This window comes from Vigna angularis, chromosome 4, assembly GCF_016808095.1.
Source record: "Vigna angularis cultivar LongXiaoDou No.4 chromosome 4, ASM1680809v1, whole genome shotgun sequence".
Taxonomy (NCBI): domain Eukaryota; kingdom Viridiplantae; phylum Streptophyta; class Magnoliopsida; order Fabales; family Fabaceae; genus Vigna; species Vigna angularis.
The window spans coordinates 39,720,658-39,740,278 of record NC_068973.1 but is presented as its reverse complement, the minus strand read 5'-3'; the positions used below and the strand labels follow the sequence as shown (position 1 = coordinate 39,740,278).

At 35.2% G+C, this 19,621-nt stretch overlaps 2 protein-coding genes and 1 pseudogene across 2 annotated transcripts; 1 reads left to right on the top strand and 2 right to left on the bottom strand.

The window, feature by feature from the left end:
- The first annotated feature begins 818 nt into the window (after positions 1 to 818).
- On the top strand, positions 819 to 2,624 carry LOC108341943 (allene oxide synthase 1, chloroplastic). The gene has a single exon (XM_017579632.2). The coding sequence runs from the start codon at positions 926 to 928 to the stop codon at positions 2,471 to 2,473; it is 1,548 nt and encodes a 515-aa protein (XP_017435121.1). The 5' UTR covers positions 819 to 925; the 3' UTR covers positions 2,474 to 2,624.
- A 3,743-nt stretch (positions 2,625 to 6,367) lies between these two features.
- Positions 6,368 to 11,497, bottom strand: LOC108343189 (wall-associated receptor kinase-like 14). The gene is made up of 4 exons (XM_017581301.2): positions 10,402 to 11,497; positions 8,165 to 8,239; positions 7,443 to 8,028; positions 6,368 to 7,224 (listed from the first exon to the last, which is right to left on the bottom strand). The coding sequence occupies exons 1-4, from the start codon at positions 11,156 to 11,158 to the stop codon at positions 6,516 to 6,518; spliced, it is 2,127 nt and encodes a 708-aa protein (XP_017436790.1). The 5' UTR covers positions 11,159 to 11,497; the 3' UTR covers positions 6,368 to 6,515.
- Positions 11,498 to 14,842: 3,345 nt separating this feature from the next.
- LOC108341284 (cytochrome P450 CYP82D47-like) lies at positions 14,843 to 18,914 on the bottom strand (annotated as a pseudogene).
- Positions 18,915 to 19,621: the final 707 nt, after the last annotated feature.

Sequence of the window (19,621 nt, the reverse complement as noted above, 5' to 3'; positions counted from 1 at the left end):
AGTCGTTCACCCAACTCCAACCACCTTATTGTTCACCAGCTTTTTCCTTTATCCTTTTCTTCTTCCATTCCCTATCCTTCCAGATTGTAATTATACACAAAGAAGATTACTGCTATCCTGCATGAAGTATGACACCAGCAAACACACGAATACATTGATATGAACTAAAAATTTATATATAGATTATACAAAATTTACGTGAATATTGAGTAGATAATGAAACGGTAACAAAATAGTTTTTTTTAGACAAAACAAAATAGTTTTTTTTAGACAAAACAAAATAATGAGTAAGTATTATTATTGATTTTTATCACTAGCTTTATCCTCAAAATCCAGCACATCTCTTTGTACACCTCCCTTCGTGCCAAGTTAGTGCATTCCAGACAAACTAAAATTCCTCTTTTCTACAACTCTTTAACATCGCCATTTATCTCCACAAACTATTTTCTCACGTTTTTCATGCGTTTATGTTTTTGTACATAGGTCAGTCGGCTGTGGATAAATATGTTTAAATACAAAATAGATTCAATTTCGTTTAACATAGCTGAATAATTTTACATATAACTTTTTATTTAAGTATTAATTACTTTGCGACTTAAGGTTGTAAAATTCATTAATTATTCAATCATAATGTTTTAGAATTAAAATCTTAAAATCATTTTTAGATTAATTAAATTATAATACATAAATAATATAATAGTGTATATAATTATATAGTAACCCGTTTTGACACGAATTATTAAAAGATTCCAAGAAAAGAAAAGAGAGTGTCAAACATTAACACATTGAAAATGCAGGGAAGTACCTCACGTATCATTTAACGTCCATAAATATGAGGCCAAAAAGTTCATAGTAGTCATTCCCAGCACTACAATTCTCATATTAAAACCCTTCTTAACAAGTTTTCTGCATTTTGAAGTGTAAAATGGCATCAAGTTTAACGGTATCTCCTCTATTGTTGCACCTACGATCCTCCTCATGCAAGTGGAAGACCTCTTCCTCCATGCGTCCTTTTACAACCAAAGCTTCAGTCTCTGAAACGACGTCGTTACCAGCGTCGGAAACGGCCAAGCTCCCGCTGCGCGAAATCCCGGGAGACTACGGTCTCCCTTTCATAGGACCCATCAGCGACCGCCTCGACTTTTTCTACAACCAAGGCCGTGACGTTTTCTTCCAATCCCGCGTCCAGAAGTACAACTCCACCGTCTTCCGCGTCAACATGCCACCTGGCCCCTTCATCAGCTCCGACCCAAAAGTCATCGTTTTGCTTGATGCCAAAAGCTTCCCCGTCCTCTTCGACGTGACAAAAGTAGAAAAACGTGACCTCTTCACCGGCACCTACATGCCTTCCCTCGAACTAACCGGCGGTTACCGAATCCTCTCCTACCTCGACCCCTCCGAACCCAAACACGACAAACTAAAACGCCTCCTCTTCTTCCTTCTCAAACACCGAAGCAGTCACGTCATTCCCGAGTTCCATTCAACCTACACAACCCTCTTCGAAACCCTCGAGAAAGAGCTGGCAGACAAAGGAAAAGCTGCTTTTCAAGACCCCAGTGACCAAGCAGCGTTTAACTTCCTGGCTCGCGCGCTTTTTGGCACCAACCCCTCCGACACAAAACTCGGAAGCGACGGCCCAGGTATAATCCAAATATGGGTTCTGCTCCAGCTTGGCCCTATTTTGACATTGGGCCTTCCCAAATTCATTGAAGATCCCATTCTCCACACCTTCCCCATCCCTCCTTTTCTGATAAAGAGCGACTATCAGAGGCTCTACGATTTCTTCTACGAGTCCGCTGGGGCTGTATTTGACGAAGCGTCGCGTCTTGGTATCTCCAAAGAAGAAGCGTGCCACAACCTGTTATTCGCCACGTGCTTTAACTCGTTTGGCGGAATGAAAATTTTATTCCCCAGCATGCTGAAGTGGATTGCAGGTGCGGGCTTGAAACTTCAAGCTCAGCTGGCGGAGGAGGTGAGGGCCGCCGTTAAGGCTAACGGCGGGAAGGTGACGATGGCGGCGTTGGAAGCGATGCCGCTGGTGAAGTCGGTGGTGTACGAGGCGTTTCGCATTGAACCGCCGGTGCCACTGCAGTACGGGAGGGCGAAGAGGGACTTGGTGATCGAGAGTCACGACAATTCGTTTTCGGTGAAGAAAGGGGAGATGCTGTTTGGGTTTCAGCCGTTTGCGACTAAGGATCCGAAGATATTTGAGAATGCAGAGAAGTACGTGGCTGATAGGTTCGTGGGGGAGGGAGAGAAGCTGCTGAAATACGTGCTCTGGTCGAACGGTCCTGAGACCGAGAACCCCAGCCTTGGAAACAAACAGTGTGCTGGGAAGGATTTTGTGGTGCTGTTTTCTCGGCTTCTGGTTGTGGAGCTATTTCTTCGTTATGATTCTTTTGAAGTTGAGGTTGGAACCTCGCCGTTGGGTGCTTCCGTTAACATAACCTCCCTCAAGAAAGCAACCTCTTAGGGCTCTTCATTTCTAGACACTGTTCATCTGTTCATTTCGTTATCCCTCTCCTTTTTCACATTACTTAATAGAAAGCTGGATTGTACTTGTCATCTGAAGTTATTTAGTATCATTGTAACATGTTTTAACAAATTACACACCTGTTTTTTCATCGATCTTTCCTTTTTTTTTGGATTGCAGTTGTGAATGGTGTTATTTTATTTTAAAACACTTTGACAAATGAGGGTTGTCTAGCCTTATCTTAACTATCATCTGAAGTTAAATACTTGTAAGTACATGGATTTATTTCTTAGGAAATAAGGCTAAAAAATATCAAAATTATATTCTAGAGTACTTATGTAAATTTTTTAAATAATGTAGGATGATAATGAATATGAATCTCTTTTACTATCTTTGAATATTTCGTTATGCGAATAATGTTTGGAGGACGCTATTTACACGAGGTGAGAAGATTTGACATGGAAGTAGGATTTCTTTAAAGTTTAATAGCGGGGTATAAAAATATTTCTAAATTATTTAGTGAGAAAGTAATATTTTGAATGTTGTACGGATATGATTAAATAAGTTTTTGAAATATTGTGGAAATATCTATAAGAAGAGTGACGCACCATGAAAATGCATGGAAGGAGGAAGTCCATAACCTGGTGACACGTGTCTGATAGTGTAATTGTGATAAGGTATGGACGACTTAATGAAAAAAATTATTTTAAGACAATTTTTTTAATAATATTTTAAAATAACATATGTCATTTTCTTATTAATTTATTTATTACTATATTACTGTATTGTAAATCTAATAAAAAAAGGAGTGCCAATCATAAAAGTGGGTAGAGAGAATCTCATGTGACAAGTCGTGCCTGCCAATGAGGCGCTGATATTTCAGTACTTAAAAAAAGCACATGTACTTAACCATTGATTTGACACTTTATGATAAACCAAAATCCAGCATTAATAATATATACATTAAAGTTTTAAATTCAAAATTAAAATATTATTATTTTAATATAAGAAACATATTTTTTATGTTAAAATAGTAACACCCATTTATTTTGTTGAAAATAAATTGAAACTTTAAAAAAGAAAAATAAGGACATTCTAACGTAATTTAAAAGCTTTTAAAACGACATTCTAGCATTGGAAATATGTTATAGTTATAAAAGTAACAATTTGTCTTAAGGAAATATGTTAAGGAAATTAAAATTGAATTACAATAATTGTTACTTTTATAACTATAACATTAAAATTGAATTAATAAAGAATTAATACCATTTGTCTTAAGGAAATTAAAATTGAATTACATATAAAAAGGAAATTAATGTGAGGAACAATTGGATTTTAATAAAGTATAAATACGAGGGATAGTTTAAGGGATAGGGGTTATCCAAAGTGATAATGCAGAGAATATTTTGACCACATATGTCTCATTAACTTACACGAGATTTCCTAATATTATGGGAAGCTTAGTTATTTTTGTTGTTTATTATTTTTATAATTTCTCCTTGTAACGTCTTCTAATTGGTATTGCATTAATCCAACTTTTTAAATTCATGACTACACGTACTGGTTATACGAAATTCACAAGCATATCTAACCGAGTCACATAACCTCATCTTTGAGTGATCTCATGTAATGTTTTGTTATAATCAAACTATAATATATTAATTTAATCCTCAAGTATTTTCCAGAAATTCGTGAATAAAAAAATTAAGGTTATTTTAGCCGATATTCTGAATTTAATTTATTTATTTTCTGAAAGTTTAGAGGTTCAAATTTCCAATTTGTTAGCATGAAATCAGTTAACATCAAAACAGCTTGCAATTAGCTTATATCATATTGTATTAACGATTTTATCGTGGAATATATTTTCTTAAACAAAATTATTTGCATATTATTTACCTTTTCTTTTATAATCTATTATTGTTGTTTTTAAATATTATAGATATTTTATATTTTTGCAAAACACGGAGACAGTAAAGATATATAGTACAAAATTAATAGTTTTAAGACAATTATTTCGATTTATGTATTTTTCTTTTATTTTATTGTGTTAAGTAATTATCAAGATATATACAAAAATATAAATAAATAAATTAAATATAAATAAATAGTGATAAATTATAAATATAATTTCAAACATTTTGAAAATCTCGTCAATAAAAAAAATAACAAATAATAATTTCAATATTGATTGCAACAACACTTTTATTGATTTCTTTTACTAATATTTATTTTACGATTAATAATTTCTAGCAAAATGATTATAACAATTCGGATTAGCTAAAACACTCAATTTTCGATGTTGCTTAGACTCCCTTTTCTTTCTTACCTTCAAATCACCAAAATCCTACCCACACGAGATTTCCAAAATCCCCAATTAACTATTTTTTATTGTTTTAAATGTTTTTCCTTTATTACTCGACTATTAATGTTTTATCATTACAAACTCTCAACAGATATTACCACCAAAACCATTACTAATTTAATTAACCTTAAGACTACTTAATTTACTTAATTAACATTAAATCTAACATTATATAACCCCTTTAACCTTAAATTGTAAAACGTAAGACTAAAATTCTTCAAATAAAACAAATAACACGTTCAATACTTGAATTTGGTACTTGTTGACCCAATCGACACCACAATTATACTTAATATCAAAACTACTTCATGCATCAAGATACAAAAATTATAATCAACAAAATATTCTTATTCTACAATAGCTAGTATTCTTGGGATATATGTGGTTGGACCTTGTCAAAAGCTTTACTTTTATACCGTCGACAAGCATTTCTTCAGGTTACGCAACTTCCAAAACGTGTTCATTACCATCTCTTGCACTTTAAAAGTGATTCCAATTTTAGTGACGACTGATATCCCAAGCAAAAAAGTCTTATTCCGCCATTGGATGCACACGGCTATTTTGTGTTTGGTTTTTAGTCGGGATATTTGTAAGAAGAGTTGACGCTAATAAATAATAACTATTTTTTCTTTAAATATTATTTATTTTACTCTTTTTATCCAATATAATAATTTTAATTCATCTTTAATTCCTAAGCTTTCGAAACTTGTAACAGGAAAAACCAATGTTACTCAGGCTTGATAAGCATAATAGGTTTACGGTACAGAGAAGGCGAAATGATAAATGGCTATCTCAAAATATTTTAAAAATTACTATCACACAAAGAACATATAAAGCACAAAATTCTCCTTCAAGATTTTGTATTAAGTGAGTCTATGAGTCTTAAGTAAATTTAAATTTTTAAAACTTGGTTATCCGAGAACTTTTGGCTGAACTGAAGGAATTTAAAACTAAATGAAAATTATCAACCAGTTTTAATTTATTTTTGAAGTTTCTATTCTGAATTTTAATTTTTAACTACCTTTTAAGTGAAGAAAAGAGAGATTTAGATCAATCCTAACCTTATTTTATGTTGCTTCCCATTCTTCATGCAAGTTAAACTAATAATTTGAAATAAGTTATTTCCTATTCTTAAAAATTAAACATTGCAACAAGAAACTAAAAATTAATTTTTACTTGTTAATTTCTTGCCAATTTTTTGAGGCAGTTTTTACGCCAAAAAAACTGAAAAGGAGGAAAAAAAATATTAAAAGAATTTTTATTTTATTTGCATTTCTTTAAAAAAAAATCCTTTTTAATACTCACAATTAAAAGGTCACCACCAATGCTTTCTAAACACAAGGCTTGTACCTGCACCCAATGAAATTCAGGGCTAGATAGAAATCTAACTTCGATTAGGCTACATTTTGGGTTATAGGTTGTGCTACTTCCAAGTTGGGAATCAAGTAGAGATTGGAGGTGTAAAAAATAGGATTTGGCTAATTTCTTGCATAAACTATACTTATCCTAAAACATCGTTTCATAACGCAAAGATTTTATCCATGTTAAAAAAAACATGTCCTTCCCACCTTAGTGAGAGATGAATTCATCATTGTTTAACTTTGTTTGCATCATTTGAGGTAATTCTAAAATGATATACAAGCAAACTATTGGATGAAATAAAGAACCATAGATCTTGTCTCAATCAAATGACTTGCTTGGAAAACTATTTGATGAAGGAGAACTCTGTTCACTCAACCATAACTCTTGGTCTTGCACCGAGACTGGTGAATTAATATTAGGCCTTTGTAATGATTTCAAACCAATAGGCCTAGTTTGAATATTAAGGTACCCTTTACCCTTTTCTCCAACGTTCTTCGTTGTGGTACTCAGTGGTTTCTCACTTTCATTGGATGAGGAAGAGCAAGAGGACAACTCCGTTGAGGTTGCACAATTGTTGTCTCCCAATGTTGTCCATTGACACAACCTAAGTTGCTCCAACTCACAAGCCACTTCCGTCATCGAAGGCCTCATGTCCCTGTGGAACGCTAGGCATCTAAATGCCAACTCAGCCACCTTGTGTATGGAGGAAAGGGTCCGAGCGTCACTTCTTGTTTCGGGTTCAAGGAATGGGTCTATAATCTCATCCAAAAGCCCTTTTCCAATCCTATCTGCAGCAAGAGAAGCCAAGTTCACTTCATTAGGAGAACGTGAAAAGTCTACCACTTTTAGTCCCGTTATGATCTCAACTAGAACAACACCAAAACTATAAACATCGCTCTTGTCAGAGAGGTGAAAATCTTGATGATATTGTGGATCCACATAGCCAGGAGTTCCCTGTGGGGCAGTTGAAATGTGAGATATTTCAGTCATTCCAAGTCTAGAAAGACCAAAGTCTGCCACTTTTGACCTGAGACAAAAATATCAATGAACTTGAGCTAATATAATTAAGCACTTCAGTGGTCTGAAAGACTGAAATCAAACGTTTTATTTATGAACCAAAATTAGTAACAACCCATCATTATATGCATAGATTACTTGGGATGTTGGTGGTCGAGAATTATGCATATGATGTAACAAGAAAAGAGAGACAGAAAGAAATAGGGGGTGTTAGCATGGTGTTAGTACCTGAAATTGTGGTCTAAAAGTATATTGCTGGATTTGATGTCTCGGTGGTAAATGGGGGGATTAATGGCTGAATGAAGATGCGCGATGGCTTGTGCCGTTTCAGTGGCAATGGTGAGTCGAACGGACCAAGGAAGACCTTGTCCTCTCTCCTTCTGCAAGTGCTGACTCAGTGTTCCATTGGGCATGAACTCGTACACCAGGATTTGTTCTCCGTATTCAATGGAGCAACCCAACAAGCGAACTAAATTGGTGTGGCTCACAGAGGACAGGAGCTTGATCTCGTTCATTACCTGTTCAATACTGTCAGTGTCTCTGTGTTTTATTCTTTTGATGGCAACCCATTCATCGCTGTACAATTTCCCTGCATAAACTGTGCCGTACGCCCCAGTTCCCAACCGTTGGTTCTCTGAGAAACTATTCGTGGCTCTCTCAATGTCTTTGTAGGGATAGATAGGAACACCATTGTTTCCGGTGGCTTCGGTTAATCGTCTTTTTGTGCTCTTTGTGACTTTCAGTTTGGTGCGCCGGCGGAAGAAACAGCATAGTGAAGCCGCAGTGATAATCAGTGAAACGGCGATAACAAACCCTGCAAAATAAGCTCCGCGTAATGTTTCGGTCAATGATTAAGTATAAGTTAATTTGCTTCTGAAGCTAATACGTGCGTGGTTGATCATAGTTCCTGATCCTAAACATTTTCGAAACGTGGAATAAGGTGAGGTTACCTCCGATTAAGACAATGAATCTGGTTGTTCCTCCACATCGGCCAGATAAGTACTTCGCTGGGTTGCATGACGAGGCTGTTCAAATACCCAAATTCACATGAACGAATGCCAGCTAGGTAAATGCGAAATACTAAGAAAATAGAATTAAATAGAATAAAATGAATGCCATTCAAAGGGAATGCAAAGAAAATTATGAATTATTAGGATTTGCAGCAATAAATTTATCTTGATGGCGTAAAATCTGGATTTTCGGCTCAATAATTGGCAAGTCTATGTCTGCCGTGCTAACGTCAAACTTCAAACTTCCTATTTATTTTTTATTTATAATTTTTAAAAGAGAAACATCAGAGTAATATAAAAAGTTAAAAAGTTTAATCGTAAGTAATTTCTTGCTGCGCTTTTTTTAATTACTTTTGACAACTATATTTTATTGCAATCATTAATTCATGACTTGTTCGACTACGGTCACGCGGCGAGATTATCGGAAAGTTTTATCAATCATAGTTGGAACGATTCGTGCCCGCTGAGTGAAAGCAATGTATGATTTCAAAATATTTTTATCTACAAAGAAAGCACTCAATATTTTCCATTTCTTTTAACATTTTCTGTTTACTTTTTTACTTTTTAGATTAAAATATAAAATATTTTTTAATATTTTAATGCATTAAATTAAATATGTTTACCTTTTTATATATTCTGTATGAAATATACAGAAAATTTAGTATTACTGTAAAATTAAGCCTCTTTCCTTCTAGAAGAAAGAATATTAGTCCGCAATAAGTTAGTGTATAAAATAAAACTATAACATATTCAAAGAAGCTATTTTCCTTTATTAAAATACACTACTACTATTTAGGCGAATAATTGAAAAGTACAAATAATCTATCTGAAAAGACAGATTTTAGGTGAAATTTCCTTTTCTTGCACCACGGGACTCTTCCAATTTTCATATAAAGATAAAAATGAAATATAAAAGGTATGAAAATCTCATAAAATAGAAGTAATTTACATAATTTATAATTTCTGTCGTGTTATATTTTAATAAAAAAAATGAAAATCTAAATAACTCACGACTCTATATTCTTAATTTAATATAATAACCTTTATTATTTTCTCAGATGAAACAATGTTTTTATATTATTAAAACTCTTCAAAATTTGACCATGGCCTCCTTGATTAGTCTAGTTGACTTAAATTTCCCGTAATCATAGCTGCTCCAATAAATTAAGTGACACGCATGTTTCAGCTCCACTATTTATTTCCCTCTTTTCTTTATCAAAAATTGGGTCCTACTTCCTTTATGTCTATCTTTTCCAGGGGTAATCTCGTCATTAGCAGTTTACAGTTATAGTCTTAATTCATGTCATCTTTTCGCACTTTCTTTTTGTATTTACTAATATCGTATATTTTGATGTTTATATACGCAACCGGACTTCAAATTCTTCCCTTATCACCATGTGACATTATACCAACTCAGAAAATAACGTGACAATCATAGTTTTATTTTTGTTAAAGTATTATAAAATAATATTTTTGTTAGAAAAATGAATTTATCATTGACAACTACTTGATGATTAATATATATTTCAAAATTTGCAAATATGGCCCCGCAAAATCGTAATTTTAAGATACGACGCTATATTCCTGGTCAATATTTTTTATTCTCAATAAAATTCCCTAATTATGTTTATTTAAAAAAGAAATTATTAAACCTCATGCAAAGTATTCATAATAAAGTATTAGTGAGATAGAGAAAGAGCGAGACACACAGCATACAATAAAATTACAAAACAAGTCATTTTCATCACGGAGTTATTTCCAGCAAACAGAAACGAGAGTCCGTGATCGCTTTATGTGAGCGTAAGAGTAAAGAGCAGAAAAGAATTTAAATATTAAAGCTTGAGTGAAAATTCAAAGGACAGGAATAAAAAGTTAGCTTAAATTAAACCTCTGTCCTAAGCATTGTTTTTTTTTTTTTTTATTGGAGGTGAAGCATTAACTTACTAATCACGAATATTATTCTAGTTCGAAAAAGAATGTTGTTAGTATTTGGTGAGTGCCACGCTATATTTGTTTTCAATTTTGATCATGACGCCATCTTATACGAAGAGGATGAGTACAGAGCAAGTTTGAATCATGAATACCTAATCTAACGAATTAATCTATAGTAGAAGGTGAACCAACAAGCTAACGGGGAATTATGGATGTAAAACAAAAATAAGGAAAACAGAACTAACCTTTCTGGCAACCTGTTCCGGCCAAAAACCCGTCGCCGACGAAGCCGTCGCGGCAGCCACAGCGGAAACCGGGCTTTCCGTCCACCGGGGATTGAAGGTTGGTACAATTGGCGTGATCGGAACACAGACATCGATCTCCCTGGACCCACCATCCAAGTTCGATTGTATTTACTTCCAAAGACAGAGGCTCACCGGAGACGTCTGTAACATCTGGGAATGAAAGAGATGACATGAAGTACTTGCACCCGGAAGACTCCAATTCTCGGCGATTCACGAAACCGCTTGTTTTGTTCTCGAAGTAGCAAGTCAAATTGTCCGCTACTGTGCCGTTGCATCCCACGGATTCGAAGTGGGTCCGAACCAGATTCCCCGAAATGGAGCAGGGAAAGGGCAAGGGAGTTCCGGTACAGTTCTCCAACAGAATCACGTTTCGCAAAGTGGGCGCGTATTTGTGGCTGAAGAGTTGGCCAAAACTATCGAACGGACGACTGCACTGAGCTTCGATGTTGACGATTATGCTGTATGTGCTCACCTTTTCGATGGGGAATTCTCCGACGGAGGCTCTTCCGGCGGTGCAATTCAAACGGATTATGCATCCGGAGGAGAATCCGAAAGGGTAAGGGAAAGGATCGGAGGAACCGCATGTTTGGCGGCACTCGTGATGCTGCAATTGGGTACTGGTTAATGGAATGAAAAATATGAATTCAGCCGCTACTAAGTAGAACCAGAAAAGCCGGTATTTTTGTGTAGTGATCATAGCAAAATAAATATAAAGGTAGGGTATTTTTCATTTGGGAAAAGTGGAAAAAAGATAGAAAATAGACATGGTTTTGTGTTTGATGGGTGAGTGGTGAGTTTTGTGGATGATTGGGAAGGGAAAAAGATGAGATTTTGTAGATAGGAGTGGGTGTATTTTGATTGAAAAATGGTAAGAAATGGCTAAAGAGACTTGATTTAAGAGGGTGGTGGAGGAGTTTGTTGTTTCCACGCCTAGGTTTCTCTCTCCATTGTAGTGTCTTCTGTTCACATTCCTAAGGTGGCATAGTTAGTTTATTGGAAGGCGTAAAATAATGGCGATAGATGGAAAAAGAAGGAACGCGATAATGACACAAGAATATTTTAACGAACCGTTTCCAACAACATGTTTTGAATAATGCGGGTGGGAGCTGAACTGCTGGTGCAGCTTCCTCACGGGTGGTCAAGTCAACGTTCCAGATAGGACAAGGGATCAAGCACACCAAGGAAGGATTTAGTAGAAATTCCGCCACATTAATTGGTTCATTGCCTCTTACACTAACTATACAACTCAATTTCCTATCAATTATTTTATATCGTTTATTTATGCAGTTTATACTTTATAAGGATGTATTTTATTCAGACTTTAAAAGCTTATTCTACTATTTATTTTCATTATGATATTCAGCTCAGATTTTTAAAAGTTAAACAAATTATATTCTCCAATATAAATTTTGAGAATTTCTTTGAGAGAACAATAAAATCTGATATTCAATTGGGATTTCGGAATATTAATACAAACCATATATCATTAGATTGTTTTATTGATTAAAATTTTACGAATTTTGTGTAACTTTTTATTTAAATGTATAATTACTATTTTAGTTAAAAATTTCAACTATTTGTGATTTTTCATTTTTTTCAATCTCAACAAAAATAAAGTTTGATATGGTTAATTTATAGGTTATGCTATTATATTAAACTAATATGTGGTTATTGTATCATAGGGTCGGACGGTCCTGGAGGATAATGTGTATCATAGGAGCCGGACGGTCCTGAAAGATAAGTAAGAACTAAATAACTTAAAGACAAATAGACACTAGGACTCTAACAAACAAGACGAACGACTCCAGCTATATTGGACGACCTTACTCAACAAATAGTCTTCTCCACAAAGATTAAGATAAATAGTGATTAAGAGCAATTGGCCAAAATTAAGGTGTCACTAATCTCATGCCCATCTCAAAAACTATAAATAAAGGTCAAATGTAAGAGGTGGGGATCACTTTACTGTGCATTTAATACCATTGTTTTGACTCTCGTACGAATTATTTGCTAACTTTGGCAAGTATCCCTCTAGATGGTTGAGGTGAAGGTGAAGGTGTAGGTGAAGGCAGTACGAGGACTTAATACCTAAAAAACTTTGAAGAGAAAATTGTGAAAGTGTTAGAAGTTACTTGACTTAATACCCAAAACAGATATAAAGTTACTTTATTGGTTATCTAAAGTAGTTTTACATTGTAGATTGTAGAATCAAGAGTATATAATATATTTGGATTCATAATATTTTCTCTCGTAAGAGTAATTACTTATGAGACATAAATGACCTATTTCAGACTACTTTTTTACATAAAATTTTATAGTGTTTATAGGTTTAAATACTATTTTAGTTCATATTTTCGTTTAATTTATTTAATATGGTTTTTAGCTTTTAAATTTAATTAGGTTTTTATTTTGGTTAATTTGATCATTTTCTCATGACGACGTTTAAATAGTTAATGAAATAGTGTGTAAAGTAAAAACATTTGCATGACTTGTGTTCTTTTTGCTTAAGCGAATCGTTATGTACTGTGTGAGTTGTAATTTCTTTTTAATTGAAGCTTAGTTGAACTCATCCCTACCAAACCACAATATAAATAATTAATCATTGGATTTAGTTCAATAGGTTTCATTTCAAAGTATTTAAGAGATTAACATCTCATTCCTAAACATTCATACTAGTTATGACTCGTATCGATGTCCGCTTTTCTTTTGCCTACAATTTATTTAGTTTTGTCATCAATTCTACTATAGAAGGAACATTACTTCAATTGAATACAATAGCATATATAAAAAAACTCCAAAAATTGAGTACCTTATAATATCAAAATTTTCGCTCAACAAACGCAATGTAACAGTAAATACACAAAAACACAACATCCTCAACAACTGTAAATTAAGATTCGAAACTTATCTGGAATCGCAATAAGACGATCAGAAAAACACCACGAATAGCAACACACCACACCATGACAACTTCAGAAGTATTAAAATCCATCACACCACGCAAGGAAGCTTCAACGTAATCCACCAGACCACGAGTGCGACCCACCAAACCACTACAACACCAAAAACACAACCAAGAAACCTTCTCAAGGAAGGAGAAAATGCAAGGAGAAAACTAGGTACAACAATAACCAACCAACGAGAAAACCAACAACTATCCACCACAAAAATTGGCATAGTTGCTCCAACCAATAACGACAATAAATACAAACCATAGTGACACTAACCACAATAATGAAAAAGACGAACCACAACGATACTAACCACCACAACAACAAAGACGATAACAACCAATGACGACACTAGTGCAAAGAAAACAAATGGAAGCGCAGAGAACGAGAACGATTGACAACTCAACACAAAGAGAACGAGAAGGAATGGAAGCATAGAGAGAACAAGGAAACAACATAAGCTCATAGATTTCGTGAAAGTGAAGCACGAAAGGAAGGAGGAGATGAACATTAAATATTCTATACAAGTTATACTGATTAAACGACATAGAAAACAACTTTCTGTACCAATTCTAAGAATTATAATTGATTTCTAAAACTCCGTTATAATACATCAATAATAGGTTTTGAACTTATTTACAAGTTTGCTACCGCTTTTCATATTATAACTGATTTTCAAAACTATGTTATAATATGTCTTAAACTTATATACAAGTTTGCTACCGCGTTTCATATTATAACTGATTTACAAAATTACGTTATAATATCTCCCTATTATGATGAATAATTTTTATCCGATATAATAGGTTCGTTATAAAATGTCATTTTTTCCACTAGTGAACTGACATAGAAAAGTTAGTCAAATATTATAGTTTTTCCAAACAAAACTTCACTTTCTATACTGATTCTAAGTCTAACCGGTAGGAAAACAACTTTTTATATCAATTATATATGCAACTAGTGTAAAAAAGTTTGTAATTTATTAGAATTTTGGTCAGTGTGACTCTCTATGGCTGATTCTAAGTCTAACCAGTATAATTGGTATAGAAAAACAATTTTCTATACTAATTATACTAATTATGTGTTCAATGGATATAAAATAGTTGGTAATTTATTGGAGTTTTGGCTCCATGCCATTTTTTATACTGATTCTCGATTTAATGGTATAGAAACTTTATAAATTTACGATACTGGCACGTGACTTTCTATATCGTGGATTTCAATCCATATAAAAATCACCATAAAAATCACTGTTTCTACATTAGTGAAAGTTAATAAAGAAAACTCAAAAACCAATTATATTAAAATTTTGATTATACACGCTTTGCACGATTAAAAGCAACCCCTTTCACACTTTTACTATCATAATATGCTTGGAAAGCTTATTATTCTTACATGACATATTATATTCTACCAATCTCCAACATCATTTAGCGTTTATATTTGATCATAAATATTGAACTTAGACGCGAAGTAAGAATGACTTGGAGGGGAGAGTCTCCAACCATATCAACAGGTCCTCCATCATTAGTTTCAATATCAAACCCATGCAATAAGGTAGCAAGTGTGAGTTGCATCGCTTGGAGACCGAAAGATATCCCAGGACACATTCTTCTACCTGCACCGAATGGAATCAACTCAAAATGTTGACCCTTCACGTCCACTTCCTTGTGGGTTGTTAAGAATCTTTCTGGACAAAATTCAAGGGGATTTGGATATAAAGATGGATCTCTCTGAAGTTTTGAAAGATTAGTCAAAATACGTGTGCCGGCTGCTACATCATATCCACCCACTGTGCAATTTTCCATGGACTCGTGTGGCAAATTAAGCGGTGCAGGTGGATATAAACGTAGTGTTTCCTTGATAATAGATTCAAGATACTTCAGTTTCTTCAAATCTGATACCTCTACCATCCTTTTACTTCCAATTTCTGTATCTAATTCTTTAATGGCTTCTTGTAGAATTTCACGATTATTGAGAAGTAAAGACAGAGCCCATGCCAATGTTCTTGTTGTGGTATCTGAACCAGCCATAATTAAAGACTGCAAAATATAAAAGTGTGAAAACCTTTTACATTTATCTACACTGATAAACCAATAATGAGAAAAGAAAGATACTGTTTGTAACTTTAATAGAAAAAAAATGTTCATTTAAAATTTTAATATATTTAATGGGGTTAAATATGTTTTTCGTCCCTTAAGTATTACACGATTTTGGGTTTAGTTCCTACTCGAAACTTTGATGATTTTTAGTCCTCGTTTTAAAACTCTTACTATTAGTCCTCGTAGTTTTAAAACTCTTACTATTAGTCATTAAAATTGGACGTCGTTAACTTTTTGTAGATGTGGCAAACGGCAAAACCACGTCTTATGCCAGCTTGCCTTTTCGCTCTCTGCTGCTCGTGCTGTTCGTCTTCTCCGGCAGAGCAGAGCCTCCATCGGACCAGCCGCCGTGTCGGACCTTCCGCTCAGTCCAAGGCGTCGCCGGCGACACCAATCGCCACCAAGACTATTACCGGTCGCGGCGTCGATTTCTCCCTCTTCCCTTTTCTCCGCGCAACATGATTAATCTGTGGAATGTTCAGTTTCTCACCTTTCTTTGCATATCAACGATCTCTTCCATAATTTTCTCTCCCTGAAAATCAAAAGGGTTTAATCAATTATATAAAGTCATTAGGGAAATTATTCAGGAGATAGATTTATGCATCCAAGACCTTCTTTTCTATCACACGCCCCAATCCAGTTTCTAGAGACCTCTCCAGCTGTTGCAATTCATCTATGTTTAGACCCTGAAGATCCTCTCCTCTTAGCTGCCTGCATTTCTTTTTCCTTCTTATATATGTTTACATTTCAACAAACAAATTCATTTTCAATCACGAAATTGTCAGACTTTGTACTTTAGTTGATGGCTCTTCTCGACAACTTCCTTGCTCAATCTGCTACAGTTGCTGTTTTCAACCAGCTGAGTAATCATTTCAGAAATTAATGATTGCCATTGATTGAAGTTTTAAACCTTTGAAATAGTTTATATTCTGAAAATATAGCTCATTTTATCCTAACCCAACGTATTCAATCTCCTAAACATCCACGTCACGTTGCATAAGACCAAACAAAACATGGTTGTGTTTGTTTGTTTTGGTTGTTTCTTTATTTACAGGCATAAAAAAAAATAGGCAACTCCCAGCAGTGACAACAGAAAAGAAAAGGAAAGAAATTATGAATGATTATTGAAATTAAAATGCAATGGAAATGAAAAACTAAAACTGGCTTTAACTAAAATACAATGATAAAACATAAAATGGAGTGAAAGATGCAATGACCTTAACACATTCACTTTTTGAAAGACAGTAAACAATTCTACTGATTCCTGATTTGTGGCTCGCGGAGGCTGGACTCTCTCAGGCGGCGATTGGCGGAGGAACGGGAGAGCTTCTCTCGCACGCGGAGAAAAGGCAAGGAGGGAGAAAGCAACGCCGGCCGGCAATGGTCCCGATGGCGATTGGTGTCGCCGACGACGCCTTGGACTGAGCGGAAGGTCCGGCACGACGACTGGTTCGATGGAGGCTCTGCTCTGCCGGAGAAGACGAACGGCACAAGCAACGTGGCAGAGAGCAAAGAGGCAAGCTGGCATAAGACGTGGCCTTGCCGTTTGCCACATCTACTAAAAGTTAACGGCGTCCAATTTTAAGGACTAATAGTAAGAATTTTAAAACTACGAGGACTAAAAACCATCAAAGTTTCGAGTAGAGACAAAATTCAAAATCGTGTAATACTTAAGAGACGAAAAACATATTTAACCCTATTTAATGTTATATTGCTATCATAGTTGTATACGATATTAATTTTTAAATAATCTAAATATGTATGTATCATGTTGGATGACGAAAACGGAAAACTAGACAACCATCCTATTCTGTCATAATCAAAGATTTATTATAATTTTTCGTGACAAATAAGGAAGAGAGATTGTAACAAAGTAAAAGTTGAGACACACCAGGCACATAGCTTTGATTGTGGTGTCAGAGTCATTACCATCAAACTCTTCACCCTCTTCAACAAGTCCAAGAAGCACGTCCATCAGGTCCTGGCTCTGTTTCCGTTCACCTGAACCACAATCTCGGTTGCGTTTGTGTTCTTCAAGCCAAATCTGGATAAACCCATCTATCTCTTTCGCCGTTCTCTTCATTTTTTTCTCTTTACCATCCAAATCCAACCATCTCAAATAGGGCAGACAATCAGACATAGGGAGTGAACTGCTCAGATCAAACAACTCCCTGAATGCTTTTCGGAGCCGTTCGTTCTCTTCGTTCACGTCGCCGTCACTAAAAAAACGTTTTCCTACCACACTTTGGAACATAATGTTCAAGGCTATGTTCCCAAACCACCTATTCATTTCGGAAAAGCCGTTTTTCTTCTTCAACCACAAATTATAACTCTCTCTCATCGCTGCTTTCACTTTGGCTTCCATCACGCAGCGTGTCTATGCGGCGAGAACAGAGGAGCTCCAGTATGGAGATTTTACGCATCTGACGCCAGTAAGAACCGTAAGGGATGAACCCAATCAAGGAGGAGTTGTAGCCTGTATGGTAGAATATTTGAAGTCGAGCGGTTGTCAACAATAAACCAAACGACCGACTGAACGATCGCTTTTATCCGGACGGCTAGCAATAGTAAACAGGCCAGATATTAACGAATAGTCAAACGATCACTTCCGAACGATCGTCAACCTCCTAGACAAAACGATCGCGATATCGTAAAAGATAATGCCAGCTAGACAATCGTCATGCCATACGCTCGTCAATGTCGCCCCTAATATCGATCGTTTTAATAGCGATCGTCTGTTACTTAAACCAAACAACCAGCATGGGTCAAATTAACCCAGTCAAGCTAAGAGTCAACAGACGTTCGGTCAGCTTTATTCAGACTGGGTTAATTAACCCGGATAAACTAAGGAAGAAGCGGTTACAAATGTCTAACCATAAAAGCGCAAGTTACGGAACTAACCAACCAAGTATCAAAGATGAGGATCACGATCAGGTGACTGGATTATCCAACTAACCGAATTTTTAGATAAACGGTTCATCTTACTTCTAGGTTAAATACGAAAAACCTAAAGGAAAGATGTACGTTTTGATAATTGAAAAAAGAGAGAGAAAATATTAATTTGATTATTGAACCAAAAATGTTCAGTCATTCCTTTTTCTGACTTGAGCGACGGAGTGTCTTCACACGTATCCACTCCATTCTCTCCGAAGAGCCCTGTGCAACTGAAAGATATAAGCATAACTGCATTGTGAGAAGGTGAAGACGTCATTGATCAGATCGCGTCTTGGTCCCAACAATTGTACTGAAACAACACTTCAAAACTCATAGACTTTGGACGGTTAGCGAACGCTCTGTCGTTGACGGTAAAACACTGTTTGGCCATTTCCCAATCGCTCACAACCAGCGTTTTGTGAGCTCCCAGACGCAAGGAGAAGATGGGACCGTATTTGTCCGCCATGTTGCCCAACGTATCTTGTGGCGGTTTGGACCCCCGTAAGAGGTGGAGGTGACCAATCAAAGGCCATGCGCCACTTACTTCTGGCGGTGCTTTTCTTGTTGCAGCTATCTGGTTTTTGAGCTTTCGAGAAATGGACGAAAGAATTAAGAGAAGTAACAACAGGCAGAATAATGAGATGGTAAGTGGCATTGTGTTCTTGGAGAGAGAGTTTTCGTGGTACAACATGTTGTTGAACATTTTATGGGTTAATGTCTGATTATGGGACTATGGTGTGGGCTTAATGCAGTGTATGAAAACTGAAACCAAAAAAAGGAAATTAAATTAAATTATAAATCAAAGTATCATTTTTAAAATCATGTGGTTGAGTGCGTTCAATTGCCAAAATATCTTTCTGACATCCTATGTCATTTATCTTTTTAATTACTACGATATTAGAATCAAGTATCTACACATTTAATTACAGTAAGGGTGTCTTCACTGGGGGAGAGTGAGGGATGTATATGAGGAGATTTGATGGTGAATTAATTGTTGTTTGTTTGAGTGGATTTGAAGATAAACGAGAGTGAATTTGGAAGTAAAGTTTATAAAAATTAGTGTAAGATTTGATTGATGTGAAAGATAAAAAAAATTTGTTTAGTTGGTAGAAATTAAAGATTAACAAAAATGTCCCTAATTATTAAAGTAAAATAAAATGATAATGATTAATG

Excerpts from the sequence above, each read along its gene's own strand:
- LOC108343189 (XM_017581301.2), bottom strand. The coding sequence starts at position 11,158 with ATGATCACTACACAAAAATACCGGCTTTTCTGGTTCTACTTAGTAGCG. Across the intron at positions 8,240-10,401 it reads CGGAACAGGTTGCCAGAAAG|CCTCGTCATGCAACCCAGCG; the intron begins GTTAGTTCTGTT and ends GTATTTGAACAG. Across the intron at positions 8,029-8,164 it reads ATTCATTGTCTTAATCGGAG|GGTTTGTTATCGCCGTTTCA; the intron begins GTAACCTCACCT and ends CTTATTTTGCAG.
- LOC108341943 (XM_017579632.2), top strand. The coding sequence starts at position 926 with ATGGCATCAAGTTTAACGGTATCTCCTCTATTGTTGCACCTACGATCC.